The sequence below is a fragment of the Podarcis filfolensis genome (assembly GCF_964270895.1).
Source record: "Podarcis filfolensis genome assembly, chromosome: 10".
NCBI lineage: Eukaryota > Metazoa > Chordata > Lepidosauria > Squamata > Lacertidae > Podarcis > Podarcis filfolensis.
Window position 1 is genome coordinate 57,658,505 of NC_139612.1, and position 27,732 is coordinate 57,686,236.

General features: G+C 41.9%; 1 protein-coding gene and 1 long non-coding RNA gene across 6 annotated transcripts in view; one reads left to right on the forward strand and one right to left on the reverse strand.

Moving 5' to 3' along the window:
• The window catches only part of CACNA2D4 (calcium voltage-gated channel auxiliary subunit alpha2delta 4), a 166,854-nt gene that overhangs the window by 96,024 nt on the left and 43,098 nt on the right, over positions 1–27,732 (reverse strand). The window contains exons 11-24 of the mRNA XM_083572268.1: positions 26,770–26,883; positions 25,094–25,172; positions 24,173–24,306; positions 20,290–20,367; positions 18,643–18,723; positions 15,835–15,909; positions 13,907–13,993; positions 12,227–12,298; positions 7,139–7,200; positions 5,734–5,801; positions 5,041–5,086; positions 3,685–3,782; positions 1,101–1,194; positions 138–233 (exon numbers count right to left, since the gene is read on the reverse strand). Of these exons, the coding sequence (XP_083428394.1) occupies positions 138–233; positions 1,101–1,194; positions 3,685–3,782; positions 5,041–5,086; positions 5,734–5,801; positions 7,139–7,200; positions 12,227–12,298; positions 13,907–13,993; positions 15,835–15,909; positions 18,643–18,723; positions 20,290–20,367; positions 24,173–24,306; positions 25,094–25,172; positions 26,770–26,883 (1,184 nt within the window). The remainder of the gene's footprint in view (positions 1–137; positions 234–1,100; positions 1,195–3,684; positions 3,783–5,040; positions 5,087–5,733; positions 5,802–7,138; positions 7,201–12,226; positions 12,299–13,906; positions 13,994–15,834; positions 15,910–18,642; positions 18,724–20,289; positions 20,368–24,172; positions 24,307–25,093; positions 25,173–26,769; positions 26,884–27,732) is intronic.
• Positions 1–27,732, forward strand: part of LOC310742832 — a 96,347-nt gene that overhangs the window by 25,007 nt on the left and 43,608 nt on the right. For 2 of the 5 annotated variants that reach the window (XR_014538709.1, XR_014538710.1), the window contains exons 4-5: positions 5,318–5,479; positions 7,594–7,714. This is a non-coding gene — a long non-coding RNA (uncharacterized lncRNA). Of the gene's footprint in view, positions 1–3,691; positions 3,773–5,317; positions 5,480–7,593; positions 7,715–27,732 lie in introns of those variants that run through there. The other 3 variants (XR_014538708.1, XR_014538711.1, XR_014538712.1) reach the window with 3 other exon arrangements.

Consider the following 27,732-nt stretch of genomic DNA (forward strand, 5'->3'; position numbering starts at 1 on the left):
AGGAATGGTTATTATACTTCCTGTGCATTTGCTGAATGATCACTCCAAGTACATTCATTCTGATTTCAGTCGTCCTAAGCTACACTGAGGGGCAATGGAGGAGGAATGTCTCCGAGATATGCATCCGGAGGACTCACCTGTTAGAAAGTTTTTCAGTTCCAACATAGAGAGCACTCCTCATAAGACCAGCCCGAGTTCCCATAAAGGCCATATCCACCCCTCCTTCAGCCTCACTGTTGGATGCAGTTGCGCAGAAAGAGAGAGACAAAGATATATAGCATTAGGTTTCTGCAGAACCAGTTCAATATACTTTGCACCAAACAACCTGAGGTTAGTGGGGCATAGAATACAGGCTTTGCATACAAAAGACCCTAGGTTCAGTTCCCACCATCTCCAGGAAGAGCTGGGAAAGGCTGTTCTCTGAAGGCCTGAAGAGTAGCTGCCAGTTAGTGCAGACAATACTGTGCTGGATGGACTCATCTGACTCTGCATAAGGCAGTTTCCAATGTTCCTATGTGATAACCGCACACATGTCACCACCATCACCACTTTCCAGTGTTACAGAGGGTGATGGGATTCTATTCTTGGCCTGCGGAACTGCAACCTTCATATTTTTTTCTGTAAAAAAATCATTCCCTATAAGGAAAGCTAACTCTCCACCCCCATCATTCAGCCTGTTCACTGAGGTCTAGCTCCAAAGGCCTGCTGGCAGTTTCCTCACTGCAAGAAGTGAAGTTACAGAGAACCAGGCAGAGGGCCTTCTCAGTTGCGGCACCCGCCCTGTGGAATGTCCTCCCATCAAATATCAAACAGATAAATAACTACATAATTTTCTGAAGACATCTGAAGGCAGCCCTGTATCAGGAAGTTTCTAATGTTTGATGTTTTGCTGTGCTTTTATTATGCTGGAAACTGCCCAGGGTGGCTGGGGCAACCCAGTCAGATAGGTGGGGTATAAGATGATGATGATGATGATGATGATGATGATGATGATAATAATGGGCCCCACATAGAGCACATTAAAGTAGTCTAGCCTGGATTCAGCAACAACATGTTTAGAGGTGGCAAAACCTGCCTTAAATTATGAAGCATGCACTTACTCAGACAGGTTGAGTGCTAATGTTGTCCAGTAGGCTTCCATGGGTGCTGTTACTACAGCATCAAACAGCACCTCTTGAACTAATTCTTCATCACCTGGGCATGAGAATGAAGAGAGAGAAAGGAGAAAGACGAAGTGCAAAGACTAAGTAAGGTTTTATGACGCTTTGAATGCCTTCTTTTGTTATATGTGTGTACATTTATCGACCCTAATGCATGGTTTGCATGCATGGTCTTTTCCTAATTTTATGCTAGGAACTAGGAATCTGTATTTATTCACCATTTGTAGAATTTGGTACAAAGCGCCCGCAAACTATCTCATATATTAACATTTCCCAAATAGAAAAATCTCTATATTTCATATCAATGTTAATACCCTAAACAAATTTGCTAAGAAGGAGCACTGATTTCTTTAAGAAGATCTGCATCCAGATAAATATGTTTTGACCATCAGCCTTAATTAAAATTTTTATTTAAGAATCTATATTTTTTAAACCTGCAGTCTCTAGATACTGCTAAAATGCAAGTTTTTTTCTGGAGTAGAATAGCAAGTTGCAGAGTGTCTTCACCTCTCAGCAAGAGTGCTAATGCTCAGGATTCCTGCCAGTCAGCTATGCCTTCCAAGGAGCTCAAGAAGGGCATTCCACCCCTGCCCACGCCTCATTTTTCCATTTTTCTTTTCTGATATTCAATATTTGGGATAGAAGGATCTGTCAGTTTCAGTTCTTTCCATTTCTCAATTTTCTAGTCTTAAGTTTAGTTACCTCTTTCTTTTTAAAATCTTTTTCAGTTGAAGTAAGTCACACAAAACAATGCCATAAAAATAATTCAAATACAAAAAGTAGTGCAGTACAGCTAAAAGAGACTTATTTAGCTCTCCACATTTTGCAGCAATTTTTACAATCATCATGAAAATTCACCAGCATTTTAATGAAAAATTCTCCTTAAAACACATTTTATATGCAGTTTTGATTAATGTACACATTTTTGCAAACAATCTCCACTAATATAATGCATTTTATATTTTATTTTCACTAATACATTCATTTTTAATGCACACTGTCTCCCAATATATGCATGTTTAAAAACTGCAAGATTCAGTTAGCATATTGATTAAGAAAGTATAAATTTGATAGATTTGGCTTTAGAATTCTAATTTAGAATTTCACACCATTTAAAGAGTACCATATTGGATATCCCTGTCTGGCTCAAACAAATAGGTGGCTTAACTCAGAGTAACTTTCTTCTTGCTAATGAGGCATATTTACCTCCCAAGTCCTACTTCATTCAAGCCTCTGGAGAGAGGTTTGCTCTCCAGAACATCCTTGCCTAGAAAAGGCAGGCTACTGGGCTGATAGGTTGAAGCTAGATGAAGAAATCATAACTTAGTGGTACAGGTTCTGTCTTCCATACAGAGGGTTCTGCATTCAATCCCTGGCATCTCCAAGTAGGTCTACCTGAGACCCTGGAAACCCACTGCCAGTGAGCACACACAGTACTGAGTTAGATGGACCATTGGGCTGACTCAGTATGAGGCAGCTTCCTATGTTCCTATGAAGGAGGCAGATGTGACAGTGGGAGACAAAGGTTAAGTTAATACATAAAGAGAGACAGATACATTAATAGTTGCTAGCAATCAAAGCCATGATAGCCGAAAGCTCAACTTTCATTTTCAGTGAGCAGCATGCCTCTGACTAACCGAACAAAGCTGAGAGATTAATGAGAAGAGGTGGATGTCACCATCTGCCTAGGCATGGGCTGAACCTGCCAGTTCCAATTTGCAGTTAATTCGAAAACTAAGGCAGGGTCAGAATTAATTATGAGTAGGCAGTGGTGCCATGCTGATTACATCGTCAGCATATAGAGGGGGCACATAGACCTCACAGCATGTTGTACCCTGGACAGCAGGAATCCTCAGGTGAGACAGAAAAGGGAATGTGGAAGAAGACGTGGCAGGACTGTGGCTCTCCATCATACAAGGATTTTGGATGTGGCACACAGGTTAAACATCTTGACTGCCCCAGTGCTTCATTCATGCTTAATGCTTTTGTACTCCACTTCTGCAATTATGGGATCTGACCTCTCTTGAATAGCGACAATGTCACACACAGATGAAGTAACTTGCTATCATATGTGGGAATGGTGGAGAAATTAATTTCATTTTGCATTTAAAGGCAAACCTACCTAATCAACGCATTCTGAAATAATACATGAACCATCCTTTGAAATTCACACTTTTGCAAATGTTGCAGTGCATTTCTCCAGCCCTGAATACTGTAGCCATATACTGTAGTGTGCATAAAAATGCACTTATTAGTAAAAATAATACACAAAAATGCATCATATTATGGAAAATTGCTTTGTAAAAGTGTATACTGAGGCAAAATTGCATACAAAAATGTGTTCCTTTAGAATGTTGATGAATCTTCATGAGGACTTTTTTAAAAAATGCAAATCTGGAGACCTGAACTTAAGAGCGAAAAAACGAGAAACGGAGAGAAACCAAAATTGGCAGATTCTCCCATCCCTAATCATAATAAGGCTTCTCGTTAGGATGTATTCCAGGAGTAATATTTCAGAACTCACATTCCAGGTCAGCTTCTTCTCCTGTGAGAAAACGGATCACAGCCTCTAACTGACTCAGCTTCCTGTGATCTGGATCAATATCTGTAATGCAATAAATCCTAGAAAGAAAGAGACCAAAAATGTGATTCAGAAGTTCCTTTGGACAACTTTTCTGCACTCATAAGAGGTGTCCTGAAAAATCTGCATGCTTGGGATGGAGCTCAAACCTCAGTTGGAACAACTCCCATGATCTCTGATCTCCAGTATATACTTAAGAAATGAAGACAGTTGCCATGGCTAACACCTGTCAGCTCCGGACCCAAATGTCCACTACTCACAGTAATGGAGACCCTAGGCCCTAGGGCATGGGTAGGCAAACTAAGGCCCGGGGGCCAGATTCGGCCCAATTGCCTTCTAAATCTGGCCTGCGGACGGTCCAGGAATCAGAATGTTTTTACATGAGTAGAATGTGCCCTTTTATTTAAAATGCATCTCTGGGTTATTTGTGGGGCACAGGAACTCGTTCACATTTTTTTTCAAAATCTAGTCCAGTGCCCCCACAAGGTCTGAGAGACAGTGGACTGGCCCCCTGCTGAAAAAGTTTGCTGACCCCTGCCCTAGGGCATGTTCTGTGACTGAAAAATTGGTCCAGAAAGTAACATCAAAACCATCCTTTGCACCCATATCAGTGCATCAGGAACAAAGAAGGTTACTTGGTTTCTAGGTCTATGCACTTGCTCAAGATGCATCACTGCATAGATATCTGGAAGCAAAGACAAGAACTTGAATCAAATTGCTCCAAAAATATAGCTCTGCACTTCAGCTACAAATTATATCCATGCTAAGTGGGTGCAGCTCAACAATCAATCATTTGAGGATATCAGTGATGGAGCTGGATTAGGGCTACTGTAGAGAATGTTTTGATAAGAATAAAAGATTCCTGAGAAAACGTAGTTCTAACTTAAGGGGGGTGGAGTTGTGCAGTTTGTTTATTTAGCATGTAGGAAAGTTAGGCTCCTCACAAAAAGTTTAAAGTAACACGGTGCAGTTATTTCATGGGATCCACATTGTTCCTCAGGATACAGACTTACATAAATAAATGTTGCTGCCTGAAGACAGGGCATTGGTTCATACAGGGCAGCAGGCAAAAATAATTCCTTTTCTCCAACACTGCTAAGATCCTTTAACTGGAGATTCCAGGGACTGAACACAAGACCTTCTGCATGCAAAAATGTCACCTGCCACTGAGCTTTGGCCCCTTAAATGCCAGGACCATGTTTTCTCAAGGCCTTCAATGTAAAGTCCCCAAAGCCAAGCAGCAGCTCGTTCGTTTCCTTCCCAGGTCCCCCCCAAATTAGAAGAATTCCTGCCACTTACCATTCGTTGGCTAAAGTCAAGTCTGGCTGCAGCAGATCATGTAAACCTGAAACCAAATAGCAAATGGTGCAATAAAGACTCATTTATTCACAGTCTTATGAATTCCTCTGTATGTTCAGCATGTTGTATTCTGTGTTTCCCCCAGGAACTGAAATGGGAGGGTGAATTTTCAGGGGGTGAAGATGAGACCTCTAGACCTCCGTGATTGTGAGCTCAGGCTGTGGGGGTGTTTAAATTATTTTCCCTCTTTAGATCACAACCCGTTTCCTGTTTATAGGTCATCCTGTTTGAATCACATGGTTTAGATGTCTTATAAAACCATGGGTTCTAAAATTCCACATTCTGAGAAAGGGGTGTGGCCCAGGAAATGTCTTGGGGGTCAGACAGAGAGTCCAGGAAGACCATATCCCACTCCCAGGCCTGAAGTTCCTCACTACAGGTACATATGAACCAGTTTTTATTTGGATAAATTGGGGAATGTGTTCCCATAATATGTATTTCGGGGATTTAATTAATAGGCTTCTATTGCCAAGCTCCTGATTCAAACAGGGAAACAAATACTTAGGAGATGTGGCAGTGTTGTGTGGCAAAGGAAAGAACAGTTTGAGATATGAACCCAGCTGTGTTAAAACAAGGCAATGTTCCATCAGTTCTCCCTGTGATTGCTTGATGAAACTATGCCATTCATCCTACCTTCTTCCACTGAAGTATCCCCAAGCAGGATGTATTCACCATGCCCTCGCGATAGAACGACTCCCAGACTGTGGATTAAGAGATGAAAGAGAAAATGTTTTCCAGCAAGGAGACTTGCAAAGGCCTATATTGTGTGGTGGAGCTACTACTGTAATAAACACCATCTTACTTGCACTGAAAATTTCCCCTCATTTACACATTGCTGAATTAACATTCTAAAATGTCAAACTTGGATTTTGATAGCGTAAGTTGAATGCTGCCATGAAAAACTGATTTTTAAGTAGTGAATCATCACTTAAATTGAACTCTCATTACTGAAACATACATTGTGAAATTCCAAATTACAGGAATGCAACGAACCAGTAAAAGAACTCTAAGGCTAGAAAGGACCTGAGAATGAACTAAGTCCTTAAAAGTAACAGCATATGGTGCAGGCCTTCTAGGAATGTAGCACTTTGGGACGTCATTGGGAGAATATATGACCAAGTGAGGCCAGCAACAAAGTGTTGCAGGATAGAGTAATCCTGCTCAAGACAGCCACCCATCCCCATTTCCAGGATACTCTATTTCATAACCTACCCAGTTTTCCATTCCTACTCCCCACCTTAGGTCAGTTAGTATTTTGTGGCCACTGGTCATACCCACTCTTCATTGGGCTATTTCCAATCCTTAACGCTTAAAAAAATATATGTTTTGTACTTCTCCAAACTTTGATGGTTTCCCCAAGCCTGCAGCTACCTCCCTCTGGTGTGTGGACGATGCCAGTTTGACTGCAATCAGAGTTGGATGTATGTATTTATGTTCTCCTTTATCAAAGTCCTGCTGTTCATTGAAATATATGAAGTGTTCTTCTCTCTGAGGCCCAGGCTTTCATTTTAAATACAGGGAGAGCATGTTATCTTCCACCTATATTTGGTATAGTCCAGGAAGAGCTATAGTACATGATATATCTGAACATGTAATTCGGCCCTAAAGCAGGTCTTCCTCAGATTAACCTCACTATTGAGACTACTGTGTGCTTAATTAAAAGCAATCTAGATGTCTCCACAAGTGAGCCAAGGCAAGTGGTCTGACTGTGCAGATGTCTCCCACCTTCAAGCCTATATAAACATAGCCAATGCTTATTAAAATGAGATGTGCTGTAGATGAAGTCCACCCAGATATCAAGTGCTGCATTTTAGATGCCCCTTTCTTTTATTCCAGAGGTGCAGAGGTAAGTTGTAGTCACTTTTAAAAGTTATTAAATAAGTATAAATCAGAGGTGGGAAACTGGGGACCCTCCAGATGTGGTTGGATCAACCCCCATGGGCATAGCCAGTGGTCAGGGACAGTGGGAGTTGCAGTGCAGCAACATCTGGAAAGCCACATGTTTCCAACCCTTGCTCTAAGGGACCACCCCACTCACCTAAAGGGTGTGCCGCTGATATCAGTAAAGAAATAGTCATTAGTGAGGAAGAGAACCCGTTTCTGGAAAAGAAGAGAGAGAGAGAAATCACAACCAGAAGTGTAGTTTTGTCTCTTAAATGTGACCACTGGTCATGTCCAAATAGCGGCTGCATTTCAACAAGGGTAGTCAGGATCTCTCCAAAGGTCCTGCTCCGTCACCTAAAGAGTGTTGTCTTCTTATTGGAGGAATTTAGAAGCAGGATTATTTTCTTGGGTGTTGCTTTTTTGGAACACCAGACAGGAGTCACTCCATACATGCATTAAAGAATCTCAAGACAAGGACAACCCCCTGGTTAAAGAAAACTTAAATCATATGGATTAGAAGTGATTAATTAATTTGATATACATGAATTGAAAAACAACAACAACTGAATAGTATTGAAGAAAAACACAAACATATTTCACTTTTTTTAGGTGATGCACCAACAGGTTGCAGCAGGTAGCACCTGAGAAGCACTTCTCCCACTGTCACAACACTAGAATTGCTGAAAGTTGGAAGATTCAGGACAGAAAAAAATAAAGTACATTGAAGGGATTGTGACAGTTTAGGTCATGAGACTTAAGATCTACTTTGGGAGAGAAGCAGAATCCTTCCAGTAGATCTCATTGCAGCAGTGACTCTGATGAGTTATTAAATCCATATAACCTTGCTCCAGGATCAGAGGCATCCACACCAACTGCCATAGGAAGCCCTCAGACCTCCAGTTAAGGAGCCCTGCGTCAAATGCTTGCCCCTTTGCTAACTCGCAGGTTGATGTTCTTGCGGGGCCCTTTCCAAGTGAGGTCTCAAACCTGTTGCCAGCTTGCTCAGACTTCTCTTGCAGGTGCACACTAGCGACACAATATGTGCCGGAGGCACACAGGATTAGAATGCAAAGACTAGCAACAGCAAAATCAATGGGCAGATTGCTCCAGCCCTGCTTCAGTATACTTCAAGTGTTGCAAAACCCTCCAAAGAGCCTTATCTGTGCCAGACCTGCCATAACTCAACAGATGGGCTAGATGGAGTTACCAAAGGGATTGGAGACATGGGAGAGAAGGTAGCAGAGCAGCAGGATCAGAGTCTCTGTCCTTGTAGCTCACTTCCACTATCACTGCAGTCACATGAGACTGTCTCTCTCTCCTCTCTCTCCACCATTGCCCCTCCTCCTGCCCGTTAAGCACTAATCCTCAGTGTACTGGAAATCCATCTGGCACAATGACAGCAGGCATCGAGGGGGATCGAGGCAGAACTGCCCATGCATCACAAAGATAGATTGCTGGCTGCCAGCTGAGCATTTCAAAAATATCTTGGCTGACTTCATTAACTGGCCAAGCATGGACAGCCCAACAGCCCTGAAGGTTTGTGTGTTGGCTGCCCAGAATCAGGTGGCTTCCCTATGTTCAGCCTGCAGGGCAGGGCAAGAAAGATGCCCACCTCAACTTATAACTGTGAAAGATTCAAGGCTTCCCTCTGTGTGTCCAATTCTTATTCCTTTTATTGCATTTGGGTCACTTTTAATATTTTACTCTGGGATTCCTACCCTGCCATAAAAACATATTGGTCCATCACTTTTTACAAAACCCCTCACAGCGACTTACAAAATATTAACACACAGAACTTACCAAACACTTAAAATCCATTAACAGAGAATAAAGCATAAGAATAATAAAAGTGTTCAGCCACCCAGAAGCATAAAAAGGACAAATTCTAGTCCACTAAAACCAGGCAAGAATCATTCCACATTAGGATACACTTGTGAAGTGTAATAGATGCCAGGATTGTAACAGGGCTTTCCCAGCTCATTCCTGCAGCCCCTTCCAGCTCCTGAAAAGCCACTTGGTAATTCCTCTGGCATAGTGTGGGATGTGTATGTGTTCGGGGTGGGGGTGAATCCCAAAATGAGACACACACCCTTTATGCAAGTGGAAGTGCCTTCTTTTCACACAAGGGGCTGCCTTGTGTGTTCAGTGTGTTCAGGTCAGTATTTCTTAGCATAGTCTCCTACCTCACAAGGTTATTGCAAAGATAAAATAGGACAGGAAGAGAAGTCATTATATTTAAAGTAAGAGAAAACAGTAAAAAAAAAGTAGGGAAATGAGAGAAAATGAAAAATGACTGATAAAAATAGGCACTATTAAACATTTTGTATTAAGAAATATCCATTTGAATTGCTGAGAGAAAATTATACTGCAGTTTTATTTTAAGGGGGGGGGAGTAAGTAATAAAAGATTTGCTTTTAAAAAGCATTTCTGAGTAACTCTTCTGCCAGACACGAAAAGTGACATGACACTCTCGACTATAAGCAGGACATGATACAGTGCAGGGGTGCCTATGAAAGAAACGGATAAAACTTGATTTCATCAGATTTTCCCCACTCTGCCAGTTTCCTTTTCCCTGTTGTTTTTGTCTGAGTACTGATGTTAACTGGTAAAGTACATGAACTCTATATCACGCACACAGATTTACACAAAGGAGTCTTGCAATCTCAATTCCAATATTTAATTAATAAACGCTAAGGGATAAGTGAGCTATTTTGTGTAACTTGAAAGTCAACTGAAAGTCTGTGAGCACAGAACAAGGGCAAGCAAAGGCTGAAGTTAATGTGTGTGTGTGTGTGTGTGTGTGTGTGTGTGTGTAGAAGGAAGAAGGTGAGAAAAGGCATGGAATAAGGAGCTCCCATGGGACCTTTATTGCTAACCTTTAAAATGCTTTTTCACTGTGCTCTGAGAGAAAGAGAAAAATATACAGTTAGCTATTTGAATTTATGGTGGATCCAAAAGCTGAAAGAATTGCATTGCCAACCTGCATATGAAAAATGTATAGGAGCTATAAAAAGGCTAGTAAAACTGGGTAAAGACAATTGGTCTATTATTATTATTATTATTATTATTATTATTATTACACTTATATCCCACCATTTCCCCTCAATGAGCTCAAGGTGGCATACATTGCTCTTCCTCCTCCTCATTTAATCCCCACAACAACCCTGTGAGGAAGGTTAGGCTGAGAGACACTAACTGGCCCAAGGTCATCCAGTGACCTTCGTGGCTGAGTGAGGATTTGCACCCTGGTCTCCCAGGTCCTGGTCTGACACTTTAACCACTGCACTGGCTTTCAGGAGAGTTGAAGGTATCTTAAACAATGGTTAATGTATGAACTGCCTCTACAGCAGATCTCAGGTCATAAGAATATTAATCTGGGGAGAAATGTTCTGTCAAGAGGTTTAACCAGAGGCGGCAGTAGGGCACACACACCCGGCAAAAAAGCATGTGTGTGGCAGTGGTGGACACTGGGCCTTTAAATTCCAGCAGTGCCCTGTGTGACGCACCCACCAACCTCTTGCCTACCATTGTTCATCATTGTTGTGGCACCCAGATTAAGGGAAGTAATAGTACTGCCACTCTATTCTGTCTTGGTCAGACCACACCTGGAATACTATGTACAATTCTGGGCGCCACAATTTAAGAAGGATACTGACAAGTTGGAATGTGTGCAGAGGATGGCATCCAAGATGACAAAGGGTCTGGAAACCAAGCCTGATGAGGAACAATTGAGGGAAGTGGGTATGTTTGGCCTGGATATGAGGAGACTGAGAGGAGATATGACAGCCATCTTCAAATATTTAAAGGGCTGTCACACAGAAGATGGAGCAAGCTTGATTTTTCCTGTTCCGGAGGGAAGGACTCAAACCAATGGCTTCTAGTTAAAAGAAAGGAGATTCCGACTAAATGTATTTCTGACAGTAAAAGCTATTTGACAGTGGAACAGATTCCCTGGGGAGGTTGTGGACTCTCCTTCATTGGAGATTTTTAAGTAGAGGTAGGATGGCCATCTGTCATCTGCAGGGGGTTGGAGTAGATGACCCTTGGGGTCCCTTCCAACTCTGCAATTCTAGGATTCTATAACATCAGCTCAGTATTTTTGACACTGACTGGCAGCGGCTCTCATGAACTATAATGTTCTGTATTTATGCACCTGTAATAATTGAGTATAATCATGTTACGTAATGTAAATTACAGTTTATTAAGAAATAAGCAAGTCCCACAACTATCGTCTATCTCAAGGTTAAAATGGGCAGAAAAGGGCAAAAGAAACATGCAGGCCGCTGGGGAAAAAAAAATTCAAAACAAAATCCATAATAAGACAGAAAACTCTAAGGAGCAATAACAGGGAAAGACACGATGGTAGGTAAGGGATAACTAATTAGGTTCCTCCAAAATGTCATAAGGCAATTAGAAATGAAACACTGTATTGCACCCGGGGAGCTTCATGACAAATAACTACAGCAATACAAATTTGCAAGAAATGATTCAATTTCACAAAAAACTGCAGTTCTGCCTCCTGAATAATTCTAAGTAGGATTTGAAAGAAGTCTTGCAAAGAACAAAATTATGTTAATTAGTAAAGTAATGTAAAGCTGGAAACACCCTCAAAAGTTCACTTAGTTTGACTGCCCTGCACCGGAGCAGAATATGGTTTCCTCTTATGGCTCCCATTTCCCTGGGGTGATAATGTTATGCAGGTCCTTTGTGAGGCAGAAAACAGAAGGAGGGCCATGGTAAATTTTTCATTAGCAAATTTTGAAATTTATGTAAGTGATGCACAGATACAGAGTCAAAAGAAATCAAACTGCATAATATTGTGTAGTGACTGAAGGGCCTGTTACGTAGAAGCTTGAAGACATAGGCCCTGGCAGATCTCGTTTGGGTGTGCATAGCAACATGTCAGGGCAGACTGGGACACATGACTTTTCAAAAACAGCCATTGTTGCTTCTTTGTCCCAGTAACCCTGGGAGCATAATGCAATCTTATTTGCTCCCAATTCTTGCTCAGTAACATTTTGGTTGGTTGGTAAAGACTGTGGCTATAGGATTCATTTTAGGCAAATCTTCAGGGATTTTTTAAAAAAAGTTTAAATGTGTGACTTTTATTTATTTATTTTTAAAAAAATTCTTGTTTTGAACTGTACATTTATTGCTACATTTATGATTTTATGTGAATTTGCTTTAATTCTGTGCAATTGTTCCAAATGCAGGGTACCAAAACAAGAAATTATATACTCACCCCTTTATCTACAGGCACCTTCACATCCATTGAGAGGTCACCTGTTTCCCCATTGATCATTGCTGTTCGTAGCTGCAGAAGGGAACAGATTTGAATTAGTGCCTCCAGTCAGGACTGCGGTCATCTACTTTAAAATGGCCTGCAATAGGCAGGAGTCTTTGACATAAGCTTTTCTTTTCTCCCCCTTTTAGAAGCACATCTTTAGCTAAGCATAGCGGACAGCAGGTTAGGATGAGATAATTTCATTGATCACAGTCATCCTGGGATGCAATTATCACTTTACAACATCTGATTACTTCAATTAAGCATGGGATCTGTATCCATCAGGGCTGATTCATACTTTAAGCAGCAGTTGTGTTTGCCAAGTGCACTGCTGTCTGCTGTGAACAGGTGAAGGGGACACAAGCCTTGATGTACTTTTTTGCCAAAAGACCTTCTCTGATCACACATTTTAACACGAGTACCTTATTATATATCAAGACTGTTGATCTACCAAGCCCAGAAATCTCTATTCTGAATGTGGGTGGCAATCTAACACCAAGCACATATATTCCTTTACTGGAGAGGCCAGGGACCCAACTTCTAACCCAAGTAAAGGACTTTGGCCTGGCTTATTCTCAAGAGTATATACTCAAATATACTAAGATATGAACTAAATCTCGATTTCGGATCTTTTCAGGTATCCTTTGCATGCTACCACTTTCGGAGGTTATCCACACATCATCATCATTATTAGAATTAGAATTAATATACCGCTCTATACCTGGAGGTCTCAGGGCAGTTCACAGAACAAAATCAAAATATAAAAGCACAAAATATATAATCAAAACAAAAACAACAACCCAATAACTCCCCCCCCCCCATTTTTTTAAAAAGGACATAGGATGTCAATCAAATAAAACAAAGGCCTGGTTAAAAAGGAACACTTTTTAAAACAAAGGCCTGGCAAACTTCCCTAGAGAGGACATTCCCCCTCTTTCCAGGCATAGGTCCACACTTTAAAGTTCCATGCCCAAGCATTGGGGTTTTTTGCTCCAGAGCTTTCCCTGCAAAAACCTACTCTTTAGGGCTCAATCGGGGCAAACAGTTTGGGTTTTCTGCAGATTGCCATTTGCTCCAATTGAGCTTTAAAGAGCGGGTTTTCGCTGGGGAAACTCATGAGCAAATAAAGGGTGCTTGGACATGGATCTTTAAAGTGCAAACTGTGTCTGGAAACAGCAGAGGAAAGTAAGTGTGGGGAAGCCCTTAGTCTAGCGACTAAAAGAAACCTGGCCTTTTAGTTGTTGTGCACCACAGCGATGGAATCACCCCACCCTGCAGCCCCTGCAATGGGCTCACCTGGCCCAATCTTTTGTTTTATTCTAATGCACTGTAAAGGCTTTCCTCTTTCCAAAGGCATTTGTGAACATAGGAGCATAAGAAGCCACCTTATACCAAGTCAGACCATTGGTGCAACAAGCTCAGTATTGTCTACACTGATTGCAAGCAGCTCTTCAGTGGTCTTACAGGGAAGATTCCCAGGCCTACCTGGAGATGTCAGGTATTGAACCTTCTGCATGCAATTCAGATGCCCTACCACTCAGCTACAGCCTTCCCCAGTAGTTTTACTGTGACCTGCTAAGAACCCACTTTGGTGGGAGCTGAAGGAGCATGCTCTGAAATCCCAGTTTAGACACTTACAGTTTCATCCACGTCTTCCCATTCCACCTCAGAAAGATCAACACTGTTGTAGTTTGGTTTGGGCTTTAGCTTCTTCCCTTCTTTATACTGCAGTTGAGAAGTGAGACAGAAAACATTCCTGAATTGCTCTGCTGCTTAACAACCCTGAAATATACTCTTTTCAGTTTTAGAGAAAAGGTGTATTTCTGCTAGGTGATTAGATAATAGATAATTAGGCACATGTCTCTATTCCCTAAAGTATATCCAATCACGTTTATTTTTGCACAAGGAATGGTCGCTCAGTTGGTGTGAAGGACCCAGGCATTTTTCTTCCATCTAGCCCATATCTTTTGGGAAAGTCACCTTTGCCCATCATTCAAACCACAACACACACAACCCCACAACCCTAAGCTGCAACTCTCGTCCAATAGAATGCAGTCATTACCCTTAAGGCTAAAAAGCAGAAAGGAAGCACCTTCTTGCCAGGTAAGAAGTTCAAGGGTTTGAAGGACTTCATTTGTTTCACATTTGTAATGAACTAGCCTGCTTTGCAATTCCCAGATTAATACAGACAACAGCACTTCAGTTTTTGCACATCTACAAATTTTGCAATATAACTTTTGTCTCCCCTCCCCTCTCCAAAATGCATATTAAAATATGGACTCTTTTAGGTTGAAATGCATATACAAATGTGTATTTTGAGCTAAATTAGATATCAAAAAATGTGAAACTTTCTGCAGTAATAATAATAATAATAATATGTTCAAACAGACTTATACAGTAAGCCCACAATTTATGCACATTTAACTTGTGCACATTCAGCTTTACACTGGTTGGGGGGGCAAGGTTCTGGGGAAAATGACTTTGGCAACACAACCCTATGTGGGATTGAACACTATGTATTTTGACTATACACAATTTTGACTTTAGGCACAATCTACAGAATGTAAGCCCTGTGTAAGTTGTGGGCTTACTGTAAATGAACACATGTAAAACTGACATGGGCCAGAAATAGACTGACCTGTCCATCCCTATCTGGCCCCATTTACTGCCCAGAGAAGGAGCAGTTGCAGGAAGATTGCTTCCTCCCCTCCTTGACAAAAAGAACGCTTGACTCAAAATGCTAGTTGCCCTGAGGTTTCAGAGCAGGAAGGAAGCATAATTTGGTCTCATTGATCAGTCAGAGGACTGAGCTTTGGTGTTTGGTGTTCGTGTGTATGAGTTAGAGGTTGTCCTATTAAATTATTATTAATAATTATTAACCACCTTCTGGCAGTCCCCTCACTGTGAGAAGTGAGGTTACAGGGAACCAGGCAGAGGGCCTTCTCGGTGGTGGCGCCCGCCCTGTGGAATGCCCTCCCACCAGATGTCAAGGAAATAAACAACTATCTGACTTTTAGAAGACATCTCAAGGCAGCCCTGTTTAGGGACGTTTTTAATGTTTGAAGTTTTATTCTGTTTAATATTCTTGTGGGAGCCACCCAGAGTGGCTGGGGAAACCCAGCCAGATGGGTGGGGTATAAATGATAAATAGTTTTATTATTATTATTACTATTATTATTATTATTATTATTATTATTATTATTATTATTATTACAACCTGTTGCAAGATGCCTCGAGAACCACAGGAATGAAAGGCAGGGTACAGAGCTTCAAAATAAAATAAATCAATTATGAATGCAGTGTGGAATGTGGCTGTGTGGCCATGACATCACTAGTGATGGGAGATAAGATTTTTTTTCTCCCCACTGTAAACATGCCATTTTGTGCAGTTACTTTTATTTGAATAGACAGCCACCACTCTCACGTTCCAAACTTGAACTCAGAGAGACAGCAAGGAATGATAGTTGTAGCACAGTAGTCCCCAAGCTAAGAATGGTGTTGTTTGGGATGATATCACACTGCACTGGATCACGTAAACCAGGTCTTGGTGTTTCTGGGTCACTTACCAATGGCCGGAGGTCCGGGTGAGACAAAATGTAGCCATTGTTCGTGTTCAGAAAGGCGTATCCATGGACACCCAGCTTTAAACCAAAAGTATGATAACAATTAACTTCATTAACATCCAAACCCTTGATGCAGTATCGGCATGAGTGAAGTACTTATGCATGACAACATCCAAGGCCTTTAACTGAAGAAATGCATGGATAATATTGATGAACTGACAGTGAAAGTAATGGAACCAGGCAAAATTTGAAAATGCACCAATTAGGAACATGGGAAGCTGCCTTGCACCCGGTCAGGTTATCTGTTCATGTAGCCCAGTGTTATCTAGGCTTACTGGCAGTGGCTCTCTGCAGTCTCAAGCAGATGTGTTCCCCATCACGCACAACCTGCTTTTGTTTTTGTTTTTCAAAGAAACTGGAGGGTGCCAGGAACTGAATCTGCATGCAAAACATGTGCTCTGCTGCTAAGCTATGGTCCTCCAGGGAACCATAAACAGAACTGAATGCATTAAATTTCACCTGGCAATTCAATCATATCCTGTTTCAGTCCCCAAATACTTTAATGTTCTTACAATATGTCAAAAGAGTGTGATGAAGTATCAGGTACATGCAAGTATGCACTCACTCACATATTCATGCACAAATGAATCTCTGGCGTTGCACCATATTTTCTACTTCAGTTACACAGGAGTTGTGCACATTTAGACTGACACACAAACCAAGCCCTTAAAAAATGTCTTTAGATACAGAACTGATATTTTCATCTGATAGTTGCAGACCTTCCGTACTATAAAATAGGAGCAGGGAACATTTTCTCTGTAGAGAGCCACGCTCCCTAAGAAGTAATCTGTTAGGGGCCAGATACCAGTAGTGGGTGGGGCCAGACAGAGACAGGCATTCCCTTTCTTCTCTCTTTGCCTCTGCCATCTCTTTCCCCCCTTCCTTGCTACATGATATTAGACCAAAGACCACAGGTTTCACACCCCTGCTATAAATGGTGGCAGGGAGCAGGAAAGAAGGTCGCTACTTATCCTTATTTTACTGAAAAGGATTTAAGTTAGTAACTACCTACATTTCCTACCAGGTCCCTCATTCAGTTATTTAGTGTTCCCAGAATAGTGTAACCTAAGAATGGAAGAACTGCCTTTAAGAATCAGATGAAAGTCCATGTAGCCCAGCAGTCTGTTTCCAACAATGACCAGTCAGATATCATTAAGGAGCAATTAAGCAAGGTATACAGGGCTGCGGGTGGCGCTGTGGGTTAAACCACAAAGCCTAGGACTTGCTGATCAGAAGGTTGGCGGTTCAAATCCCCGCGACGGGAGGAGCTCCAGTTGCTCGGTCCCTGCTCTTGCCAACCTAGCAGTTCGAAAGCACGTCAAAGTGCAAGTAGATAAATAGGTACTGCTCCAGTGGGAAGGTAAACGGCGTTTCCATGCGCTGCTCTGGTTCGCCAGAAGCGGCTTAGTCATGCTGGCCACATGACCCGGAAGCTGTACACTGGCTCCCTTGGACAATAAAGCGAGATGAGTGCCGCAACCCCAGAGTCGGCCACAACTGGACCTATTGGTCAGGGGTCCCTTTAACTTTAAGCAAGGCATGAACTATCCATTGCTAGCTCTTGGTCCTTGGGTTCAGGGTTATATTGTCTCTGTGTACAGAGGTTCCATTTATGTACTATTATGCCCTCCTAGAGAGGTCACTTCGGTGCTGATAATGCAGCGATTTGACTTAACCCCTGGAGGTGCACTCTATTGCCTCTTGAGACAGCCAGGTGCCAACAACAAATTATGTGCACCGCAGTTCTTAGTTAAGAATTTCCACAAGTTCTACCATGTATCTGGTTTGGGCTTCTTTTGGACGGAGGTTACAGGGGACATATGGCATTCTGTACTTTCTGCCGTTATTTACAAATATACATGTCAAGCAACGATGGAGATTCAAAACTTAAACATCCCAACTGATGTTCCAAAAGCTCACTGCTCTGCAATTAGATTTAAGGGAAGCAGGGGAGTGAAAAGAGTGTGACTTGCTCTCAGCCTGACACTGTCTGCTCTTTCTTCCAATACAGACCTGGATCACTGCATTCTTTAGGGGAGAAGGGACCCAGAATAGTTGCTGGGTGCTCAGCAGTTTTCCCATAACTATTCATAAGTCCAAATCTCCGTCCAGATATGCCTCGGGGAATCTACAACTTAGAATCACTAAGTTGGAAGGGACTTCAAGAGGCCATCTTGACCACCCCAATTTCATAACAATACCAACAGCACTTTCAGTTCTCCAAGTGTTGGTCCTTATGTAGCAAAAATGGAATAGTCCATGCATAAGAGGGAGGTTTCAAAAGGGTTAGGATAACTCCAAGGTCTGCAGAAGTAAAAATTTTTTTAGAAAATAACATTGATTCTATTCCCGCAAAACAACAAATGCAATCTAGTGAAAAACTGAATGTACTCAGTGGCCTGGAATGTTGACTGATTGTTGGGGTGGGAAAGAGAGAAATGGGTGGGAGAGAGTATGGAATGGTGAATTATCAAATCACCACTAACTGACAGGAACAGCAAAAAGGAACACTCCAACTAAAACATTTTGTTGCAGGTCCTACTTGTAACAGCTAATAGCTTTTGACAGAGTTAATCTCCATGAATTTTCCTAATCTATCTAAACTAGTGACCGTCTCAACAACTTGTGGCAGCGCTGCCTGTGAACAGATGCAGTACTCCGTAGGGTGGCTTTGTTATCAATATCAGGACATTCTTCTGAGACTGCCAAAACTGTGTGACAACAGCTGGACTGTATTAGCTTGATTCTTACCTTGTATCGTGGAGCCAGCTTAAGGAGTTCTCTCAAAGGAACATCTGAGCCTACCACACCCAGGAGAATGCCATGAGATCTCTGTAAAATAAGAAGAAATTAAAATTGACAACATGCCACTCCATTCTCCTTGGGTTAATTATCATTTCCCCCATCCCCACCATCTGGTCTTGCAGAGTTGCTGTTCATTTGTGTGACAAAGCATACAGACCGTGGTGATGAAACAAGGAAGGGCAGACTGGATTAACCAGTAAACTCCCTATGGTATAATGCAGAAGACCAGGTGGATGAGAGTTACAAATGCAGCAGGAACAACAGCTCAGTGGTACCACACATGCAGAAGGTCTCAGGTTCAATACTTGGCATCTTCACTCAGAAAGATCAGGCATCAGGTAATGGGAAATACCTCTCTGTCCAAGACCCTGGACAGTTGCAACCAGTCAAAGTAGACAATACTAGATGGGCAAATAGTCTGACAAGGTATATGGCAACCTCCTAAGTTACCTATATAGCTTTGCTGCTTCCTCCCTTGCCCATTTCCACCAAAGAAAAATTGTTTCCATCCAACTTCTCATTTGTTTTGATTTTTAGATTTCTGTTCTCTTAACCAACAAGACTGCTGGTCAATGGACAGAGTTTAGTGCACCAGTGCAATACCCCTGAGAACAAGCAAAAAAGGGAATAGCCATCTCATTGTTGATCAACTAGTCAGAGTTATACTGCCTCTGAACAATGAGATTTCATTCTTTCAATTTAAAAAGTCATGGTAGCAACCATTGAAACATCCCGTAGCAAATATATTTCTGGTCCCCATATTAGAACAGATACTTATTTATTTTACTGACAGCACAAGCCCTGTGCTTGTTTAGTTAGACTTAAGTTCCACTGTTCAATGTGGCATAGTCCTAGGTAAGTGTACATAGAATTGCAGCATTGCAGTATAATCCTGGGCCCACTTACCCATATGTAAGTCCCACATACACTGTAAGAAAATCCTATTCTGCTAAGGTGAGGAAGAGGACATTGCTCTCCGCATTGCACCATCTGCCCTGGATAACGAAAGTCATCTAGAGCACGGGACAGCAAACTTCAGGTTTGTTGGTTCCACTTTTTTTTTTACACAATAAGTCCAAGATCTACCTACCAACACACACCCTGTGGCAGCCATATTGTGACTGGTGCTCCTTGTACTTTCTCAAAATTCAGAATGTGCCCACTGGTCCAAGGGAGTCAGAAGACTTACTTATCCTTTATTTTAGTTTCACTTTTGCAAATCACAACATTAGCCAAAGGTGGATTCAGGGTAGTACGAGCTGTTCAGTCGCACCAGGTGCACACACACCCAAGGAGAGTGTCTTCTCGAAGCCTAGTAAGTGCTTGCCTGGCTTCAGTAAGGGGGTCCTCCTACCTCCTTCCCAAAGCCAGGCAAGCGCTTACTGAACTTTTGGAAGGGGATAGGAGGGCTCCAGCACCCCACCAGAGCCTCATGCCTCCTTCCCAAAGCTCAGCTTAAGCTAGTGCCATGAGGGCTACAGGGAGGGTGACGAAAGCCTCACACAGGACGGCATATTATGAAGATCTGCCATTGCATTAGCCTTCTCTCTGCTTTCACACTGAGAGGTATCTCCCTGAGAGCATCATGCTTACCGTTTCATTCTTCTTGCTGAAAACTGGCATAGCCACCGTTGTCATGAGCAAGAGGCTTTGGGCTTGAGATGCAAAGAGCTATCAGATAGAAAACAAGCAGCAAATTAGCAAGTGGGACAGCAGTAAGAGCATAAGGGGAATCAGCCACCAATGGAAATGCAGCAGAAAAAGTGTACTGAAAAGCACCCTTAAAAAAAAAAAAAAAAGCCTAAAGGATGCTAGAAAAATGGTCCATTTAGAGGAGGGTGAAAAAGGTGCCTTATCAAAGATGGCAGGGAGTATCCAAAACAGTGGAAAATAATATTTACTAGTAACGACACTTATGCATGTCCAGGTTAACATGGCATCGCCTGAGGCACAAAGACATAGCCAAAGCACATGATAATCATAATCATAGGTGCATGAACAATATATACAATGTATTCTAAAAAGACATAGATAAATGAATGCAGAGGATACCATGGGGATACATGGAAACCAGGGGAGAGAAGCAGAGCACAGAGGGCCTACCCATTTACATTTGGAATACCAGAACCTCAGAATGGCGATCGCATAAGGATAAACTGACATGGCACTATAGAGAAGACAGTGAATTTGGATAATTGGAAGGTTGAAACAGATAATGTAGGGTGTGTGCGCATGAAATGATTACAGTATAAAACACTAAACACAGACATCACAAATAAAACACAGACACACACGTGGTATCTATTCTCAGGAGAAGCAACCCATTTGGCCTGGTACAGCTGTTCCCCTTTAGCAAAGTCAAGAAGTGGTCTATTATCACCATTTCACAGCATGGGGGTCCTTGAGAGCCAACCAATCAAAACAGCAGCCAGATAAACCAAATGCTGGAATTTTTTAATCAGTTGGCTGACATCCATTTTGGAAAAATTATGCAGCAGAAATAAGCATAGTTTAAACATGCTGCAGTACATGGTATATGTATATATATGGGGGGTGTATGGGGGGGTGTCTATATATATACATGTATATATATACACAAACTATCTATATATATACACACTATAGATAGATAGATGATAGATAGATATAGTGTGTGTGTGTATAGTATATATCAGAAATGAAATGGAATGAAATGAAATGAAATAAAGAGACTTCCTGTACATAATCTCAAACAATCAATGTTTCTCAGACCTATGGAGAGCCTTTTGTAAGTAATATCCGTGTAATCCTGACTCTGCTATTTTAAGATGGGACAGTCTTAATATAGATGACTCGTGCAAGGCTGTCCAGTGAGCTTGTAGTCCAGTGGAGATTTGTACCAGAGACTTCCAGCCCATGGGCCATGCTCTGAAGTTCTACTCTACAACAGCACATCACAACCTCACAAATACATCCAGAGCTATCCATATCCTTCCCATGCTGTACGGCTCTATCGCTGCTGTACAGCCAACTTTTCCCCACCGTGGATGTATGGTTTAGTTACAGCTCGATAAACTAGTACAGAACATGTACTAATGACACCCAGAGAAATAGTTGGTGTTCACAGAACACAAGGCAGATTGTTACCTCCTCAGATTGTGGCAGCTAGCAAGAGATGTGGGTGACAAATGAATGTACACATTAATGAATGGACAAACAAATGAACACACAAACTAATGATACATACAGTAAGCAGCAGAGACAAATGCAAGCAAGAAATGTAAGAGGAGCAAACTAATAACCCAGGAGCAAAACCATTCTGAAACAGTCCAGAGCAAAGACTGATAAAAAACAATGCAAGTTGCACAGCTGACAACTTCCAGCATACAGTAGGTTTGGCAAAACAAACTACCACTAAAACTTCATGTCCGATCTCAGATTAGAGAATAAATAGCTATGCACCTTTTTAGTGACAGCTCTGGGTTTGACAGGGACCCTGTGCCCTCTAGTTGGCCTCCTCCCCTCCTCCAGTGGTGGGCCCATCTGGCAATTGTGGGCATGTGTGGACAGCAGCAGCACATGAAGATGTGCTCCAACTAGTGTCAGACACCTGTCTTTAGTCATCATTTCTGGGCCAATCTAGACCTGATAGTACATGCATTTAATGTGCATTTTAAGTATTTAATTCAAGAATCTGCTACTGAGGGGTCAGATAATTATCAGGATCACAGTGGGCAGGAAGGAGGAGTTTCACCCTTTCCTCCCTTGCTTTTCGCACTGGGGGGGGGAATTGCCTTCAGAGGAGTGATTCTAACTGCAGCAGGGGAAGAAAGGGTTAAGTGTTCCATTCCCAGCTGCTGTGATCCTGATAGATATCACCCTGTTCCAAGAAGATATGTTATTTTCTGAAAGCTAGCATGCTAAATGCATTTAATATCACATCTACTTTAGCCCTTCATTCCCCACAATGCTTCCACTATAGCACTACTCCATGGGATTGTAATACATGAGCAAGGTGGTACAGCTCTGAGCAGTGGGCTGGGGAGGAAAAAGTAGAGGATCTATATTGGGGCCTAGTGTGGCACTGGGGACCTGGCAACTGCCCAAGGATGCCGTAAGCAGATGCCTTATATGGGAATTGAGGCAACATGTACAAAGCACATAAACGTGGCCACATCATCTTTTTTTGTTTTCTAGTGGCCACCAAGAAGAACGTCAACTCTGATCTATTAGTGGGGTTCACACTAAAGTGTTACGGCACACACTTTGCATCAGTAGGCATATACTTATGACCAAGCAGCAGAAATATATCAGTGATGGGGAATCCTTTACAGCTCAAGGGCCTCACTCCTGAGGAGAAACATCTAAATGCATCCTGAATTTCTTTTTGTGCAAAATTTGAGTGGGAACTCTACTTTTTGGTCACAGAAGTCCCCACTGCCAAAGAGACAAGGTACTATTCAATTACAGGGCCAGATTGTCTCTTTGGTAGCAGAAACTCGCAGCAAAGCAAAAAACGAATCTCTGTTTCTATGTGTTGTTCCTCTACTCCTCAAACTTAGTCTTGCTTTGGATCTTGGACTAAGTCATTAAGGACAATACTTGACACCTTAATGTATGTCAGCTCCTCTGTGTGACAGATAACAGACTACAGCACTGAAGCCCCACTGGGCTGGAGGCTGAGTGACCCATTTCCTGAGCTGAAAAGCTAATCTCTTTTCCTGTTGATAATCTTTTATAAAGTGTCTCTGTAGAGTTCACAGAGGACAGAAATACCACTTAAGTCAAGGGTGCGGGACCTCCAGCCCACAGACTTAATTAGCCCCATATGGCCTGTGAAGCCTGGCCCTTGACCAAGTCATGCCTAGCTACCCTCCACCTGATGTCATATGATGTCAGTTGTGGGGCAGGTAAATATGTGTTAAAAGATTAATTATAGCAGACTACTGGATCCTTTCTGAGCCAAAGGGGGGTTTGCAGCCACCACTGGTCAGCAGTGCCTACAAAACACCATGCACAGTGCTTTGCAAGCCCCAATCTGATAATCAAGGCTTGCAATGAATGAAGTGAGCAGGCAAAAAATTGTGTTATCAGTTGATCGGCAGATGTACAGCTCTGCTCACTTGTCAAACCTGGCCCATGCAGGGTGAGGGACATTGGGATCTGACCCATTCACCAGATTCAGTTCTCCATTCCTGATGTAAGTCATGCTATGCCTGGATCACCATGGAATTTCAAGGATATCACATAGAAGCAAAAAGCAGCTAAATGACACCTGTAGAATCTTTTCAAAAGCCAGTAATGATAATAATCAGCTGCTGCTGCTAACTACTTCCAACTTATATATGTATTTTATGTTGTAAACTGCCCTGTTGGATGAAGGGTGGTATATAAATTTAATAAATAATAATAATAATTCAGAAAACAACTCTAAGAGACCTTTGTCTCTCACCCACCTTAAAGCTTACCAGCTTGAAGCTTTTCTCAAAACACTTACCGCACTGTCCATGTAGGCTTCAGTCCATATGATGTCATGATCGTGGTTGATAACCATTGGTCGACTGAGTACATGCAAGTATTCCATTACATTTTCCTGGACGTCAGCTAAAGTTGATATCTGTGTGTAGTACCCTAACACAAATGATAAGTATTCCCGCCCCCAGTAAGACAGTTAGCTTCCTTGAATTCCATTTCTGAATCTGTATTCTACTGATTGGAGTTTGGAGTGGTTGCTTCAGACTCCAAAACAGGTTTTACTACATATAAACATGGCAAAATCCTATTTGCATGTGTGCACTGAAGTCTAGCACAAGCTGGAGAACATTGCAGAAAATCCAATGAAGGGTAGGACATGCATTTTTAAAAGAAATTGAAATAGGTACAACTTCTTGCTTGATTGCATCAAAAGTTACCAATCTGAAGATGCCCCTTCATGTTCTTTCCTCTATCGTTCTTAATCCTAGTGATGGGGAATTTGTGATCCTCCAGCTGTTGCTGGACTTACAATTCCCAGCACCCCTGATCTTGGACCATGCTGGCTCAGGTTGATAAAAGTTCAAATCCAACATAATCTGGAGGGTCACAGGTTCTCCATTCTTGCTTTACCCCATGCCTCCTAAGGTCCTTCATCCCATATATCCTAGCCAAACTCTATACAGTATCTAAGTTGAGTACAATTTAAGAAGCCAAAAATCCCAGCCCCCCTTTATATCTGACTCAATCCTTCTCACAATTCTAAGGCACTTGGCAACACAGGCTAAGTAGCAGACATATCTCGGAATCCATTCTGTCTACTGCAGCAGCTTTGGAGCTTTTCAGACTCAAACTAGGCTTGTAGGTTATACAAAGGCCAAGGTCTAAGAATGGATGGCTGCAGTTTGCTTATGATAAATGACTTGCAGCAAAGGATGTTATTTACCTTTGTTGTTACATGCTATCCATTTCACATTCTGTGCAAAGCTGACTTCCCTCCCGATAAGATATGTAAAAACCCGTACCTGTGAAACAAAAATGGAGACGTTGGAATTAAATGTAAAATAGCCTATTTGTCTGACACTCAGTAGAAATACCTTTTCTAGATCTCACAGCTGTAAAGTGGAATGGGAAAGATATGCAGTATTGTACGTTTTGTATACTGACATTATGCAATAGAGTTCTCTTGGTAAAAGTATGTGAAAAAGAGTTCCTGCTAGTAAAAATATCATTTTAGACCTATTTTGGAAAGATCAAGGGTAAAAAGCAAAGGTAAGCAGTACTTATGGGAGATCTTAACATCCTTCTATCAACAAATACATCAGTTGAAGGAGTATCATATTTTCCCACCAAACAATAATGCAGCCTTGCTGTGAAATGTTATTATACCCACATACTAGAGTTTGCTATTTGGAAAACAGTTTAAGTGATGTCACAAGTGACAAACCCATGGGTAGGCACACTAAGGGCCAGGGGCCAGATGCGGCCCAATTGCCTTCTAAATCTGGCCTGTGGATGGTTCGGGAATCAGCATGTTTTTACATGCATAGAATGTGTGCTTTTATTTAAAATGCATCTCTGAGTTATTTGTGGGGCCTGCCTGGTGTTTTTACATGAGTAGAAAGTGTGCTTTTATTTAAAATGCATCTCTGGATTATTTGTGGGGCATAGGAATTTGTTCATATTTTTTTTCAAAATATAGTCTGGCCCCCTACAAGGACCGGCCCCCTGCTGAAAAAGTTTGCTGACCCCTGGACAAACCCAATGCTCAGACTATTTTGAAATGTTAAAGTAATGAATTTCCCCCCAGTTATAGGATGTTATCAAATTAGCACATCTTGCCAGTGCAAAGATTTCCACTTGCACAATGGAACTCCACCCTAATCTACTCCGGCGCACCCCCCCCCCCAAAATATAATAATCTTGTGACGCTCTGGAACAGGTTTAGGGAGGAAGAGTCGGTGGAGAAGAGGGCAAGGAAGTTCCTCTGCACCAGCAGAAATCCTTGAGCTGATGGGACATGTTACTTGGATACTGTTCATAGACACTGAGCACTTCCTACTTTACTACTCTAATTTTTATAAGCAGTAGTTGTAATAATATTGTTACTATTGTTTACTACAGGGGTCTGAAACCTCAGGCTCTGGGAAAGCGCCTTTTGCCAGGTTCTTAGAACTCTTCTCATGCCATACCCCTCACTGGTCCTACTTTACACTCTGAGCACTTTCACCTGGCTGGAATGTGTCCTTGAACTCTTGACTGCCTGGATGGAGAATACGGAACAGTGTGTGGATGTGTATAGAAACTAGCTCCCTGCACAAAGGTAAAATTTACATTTGGTGCTCCACCCATTTTTGCCTCTAGCGCCACCCATCATTAGCATGTGGATCTTGGAAGGTTGCCCAGAAAAATGCAGCCCTCAGGATGAAAAAGCTTCCCCACCCTTGATTTATTATCACTTACCCAGGAGTAACTCCCATCAAATTCAGTGGGGCCTACATGTATAGAATTGCATTGCTGGTTAACACCATGTGCTACTCAGTACCTGGTTAGCAGCTCCTGATTCATTCCACACCAATCTGTCCTCTTTACTCTTTAACATTCAGCACTTAGGAAACAAACCTTACGATCGGGCCAGTTGAACTTTTCAAAGACATATTCGTAATCTTCCATAGCTCCATCAGTGATCAGCATGATGGCTTGGTTACAAAGACCTCCTTGACCAGCATTTCTGAACTGGAAACAGAATGGAAACAATAGTGATAATAATTATCTGACTGGTACAAATGGGGATTAAATGAGTTTACTTGAAAGGTTCAGGGTTAGGAATACGGGTCCATCTAACACAGTATCGTTTACTGACAGCAAATGACAGCGTCTCCCCAGCCCTACCTGGAGATTGCCAGGGACTGAGCATGTGACCTTTTGCAAGAGCTATAGCCCTCCCACATCATTTAAATTATGGCCTTATTTAAAAGCCCTTAATTATGACCTAGGGGAAACTCTGATCAATTACAGCGAGAGTCTGCTCAGAAGCAGAACCTTAGTAAGAATCCTCATTATTCAGAATGCATTTCCAAGGGATCTAGATCTTAATTTCTAAAATAAGAAATGCTGTTATTTAAGTTTTATGAGAAGCCAGGCATTTGTCTTAAAAACCTTTTAACCAACCTTCTTGTAGTGAGAGGAACACACTTTGCACATGCCCTGAGGCACACTTTGTGGTTATTTCATATGAAGCAGGCATTTGCTCCGGCATGGACAATAAATCCTGGGATGCAGCATTGGTAAACCCTCGCTTGAATGAAACGCTGGTCCAGAGTATCATATTGTTACTAATTTGTTGTGCTGTGCATAATCCACATGCCTTTTCTCAAAGTTGTGCTTCTATTGGGTGGTGGTGGAGGGTTCAGTTTAAAGTGAAACACAATTATTTTGTGCCTATGGAAATCAAGGAGCTCCCCAAATTTCACCTACCCTAAATTTGAATAAATTGTGGCTTTTAGTGGATTTTCAGCTCACTAGCACCACCATCATTATCAACATTGGACTGTTTTTTGTCCATTCCCTGATACAGTTTCTCAG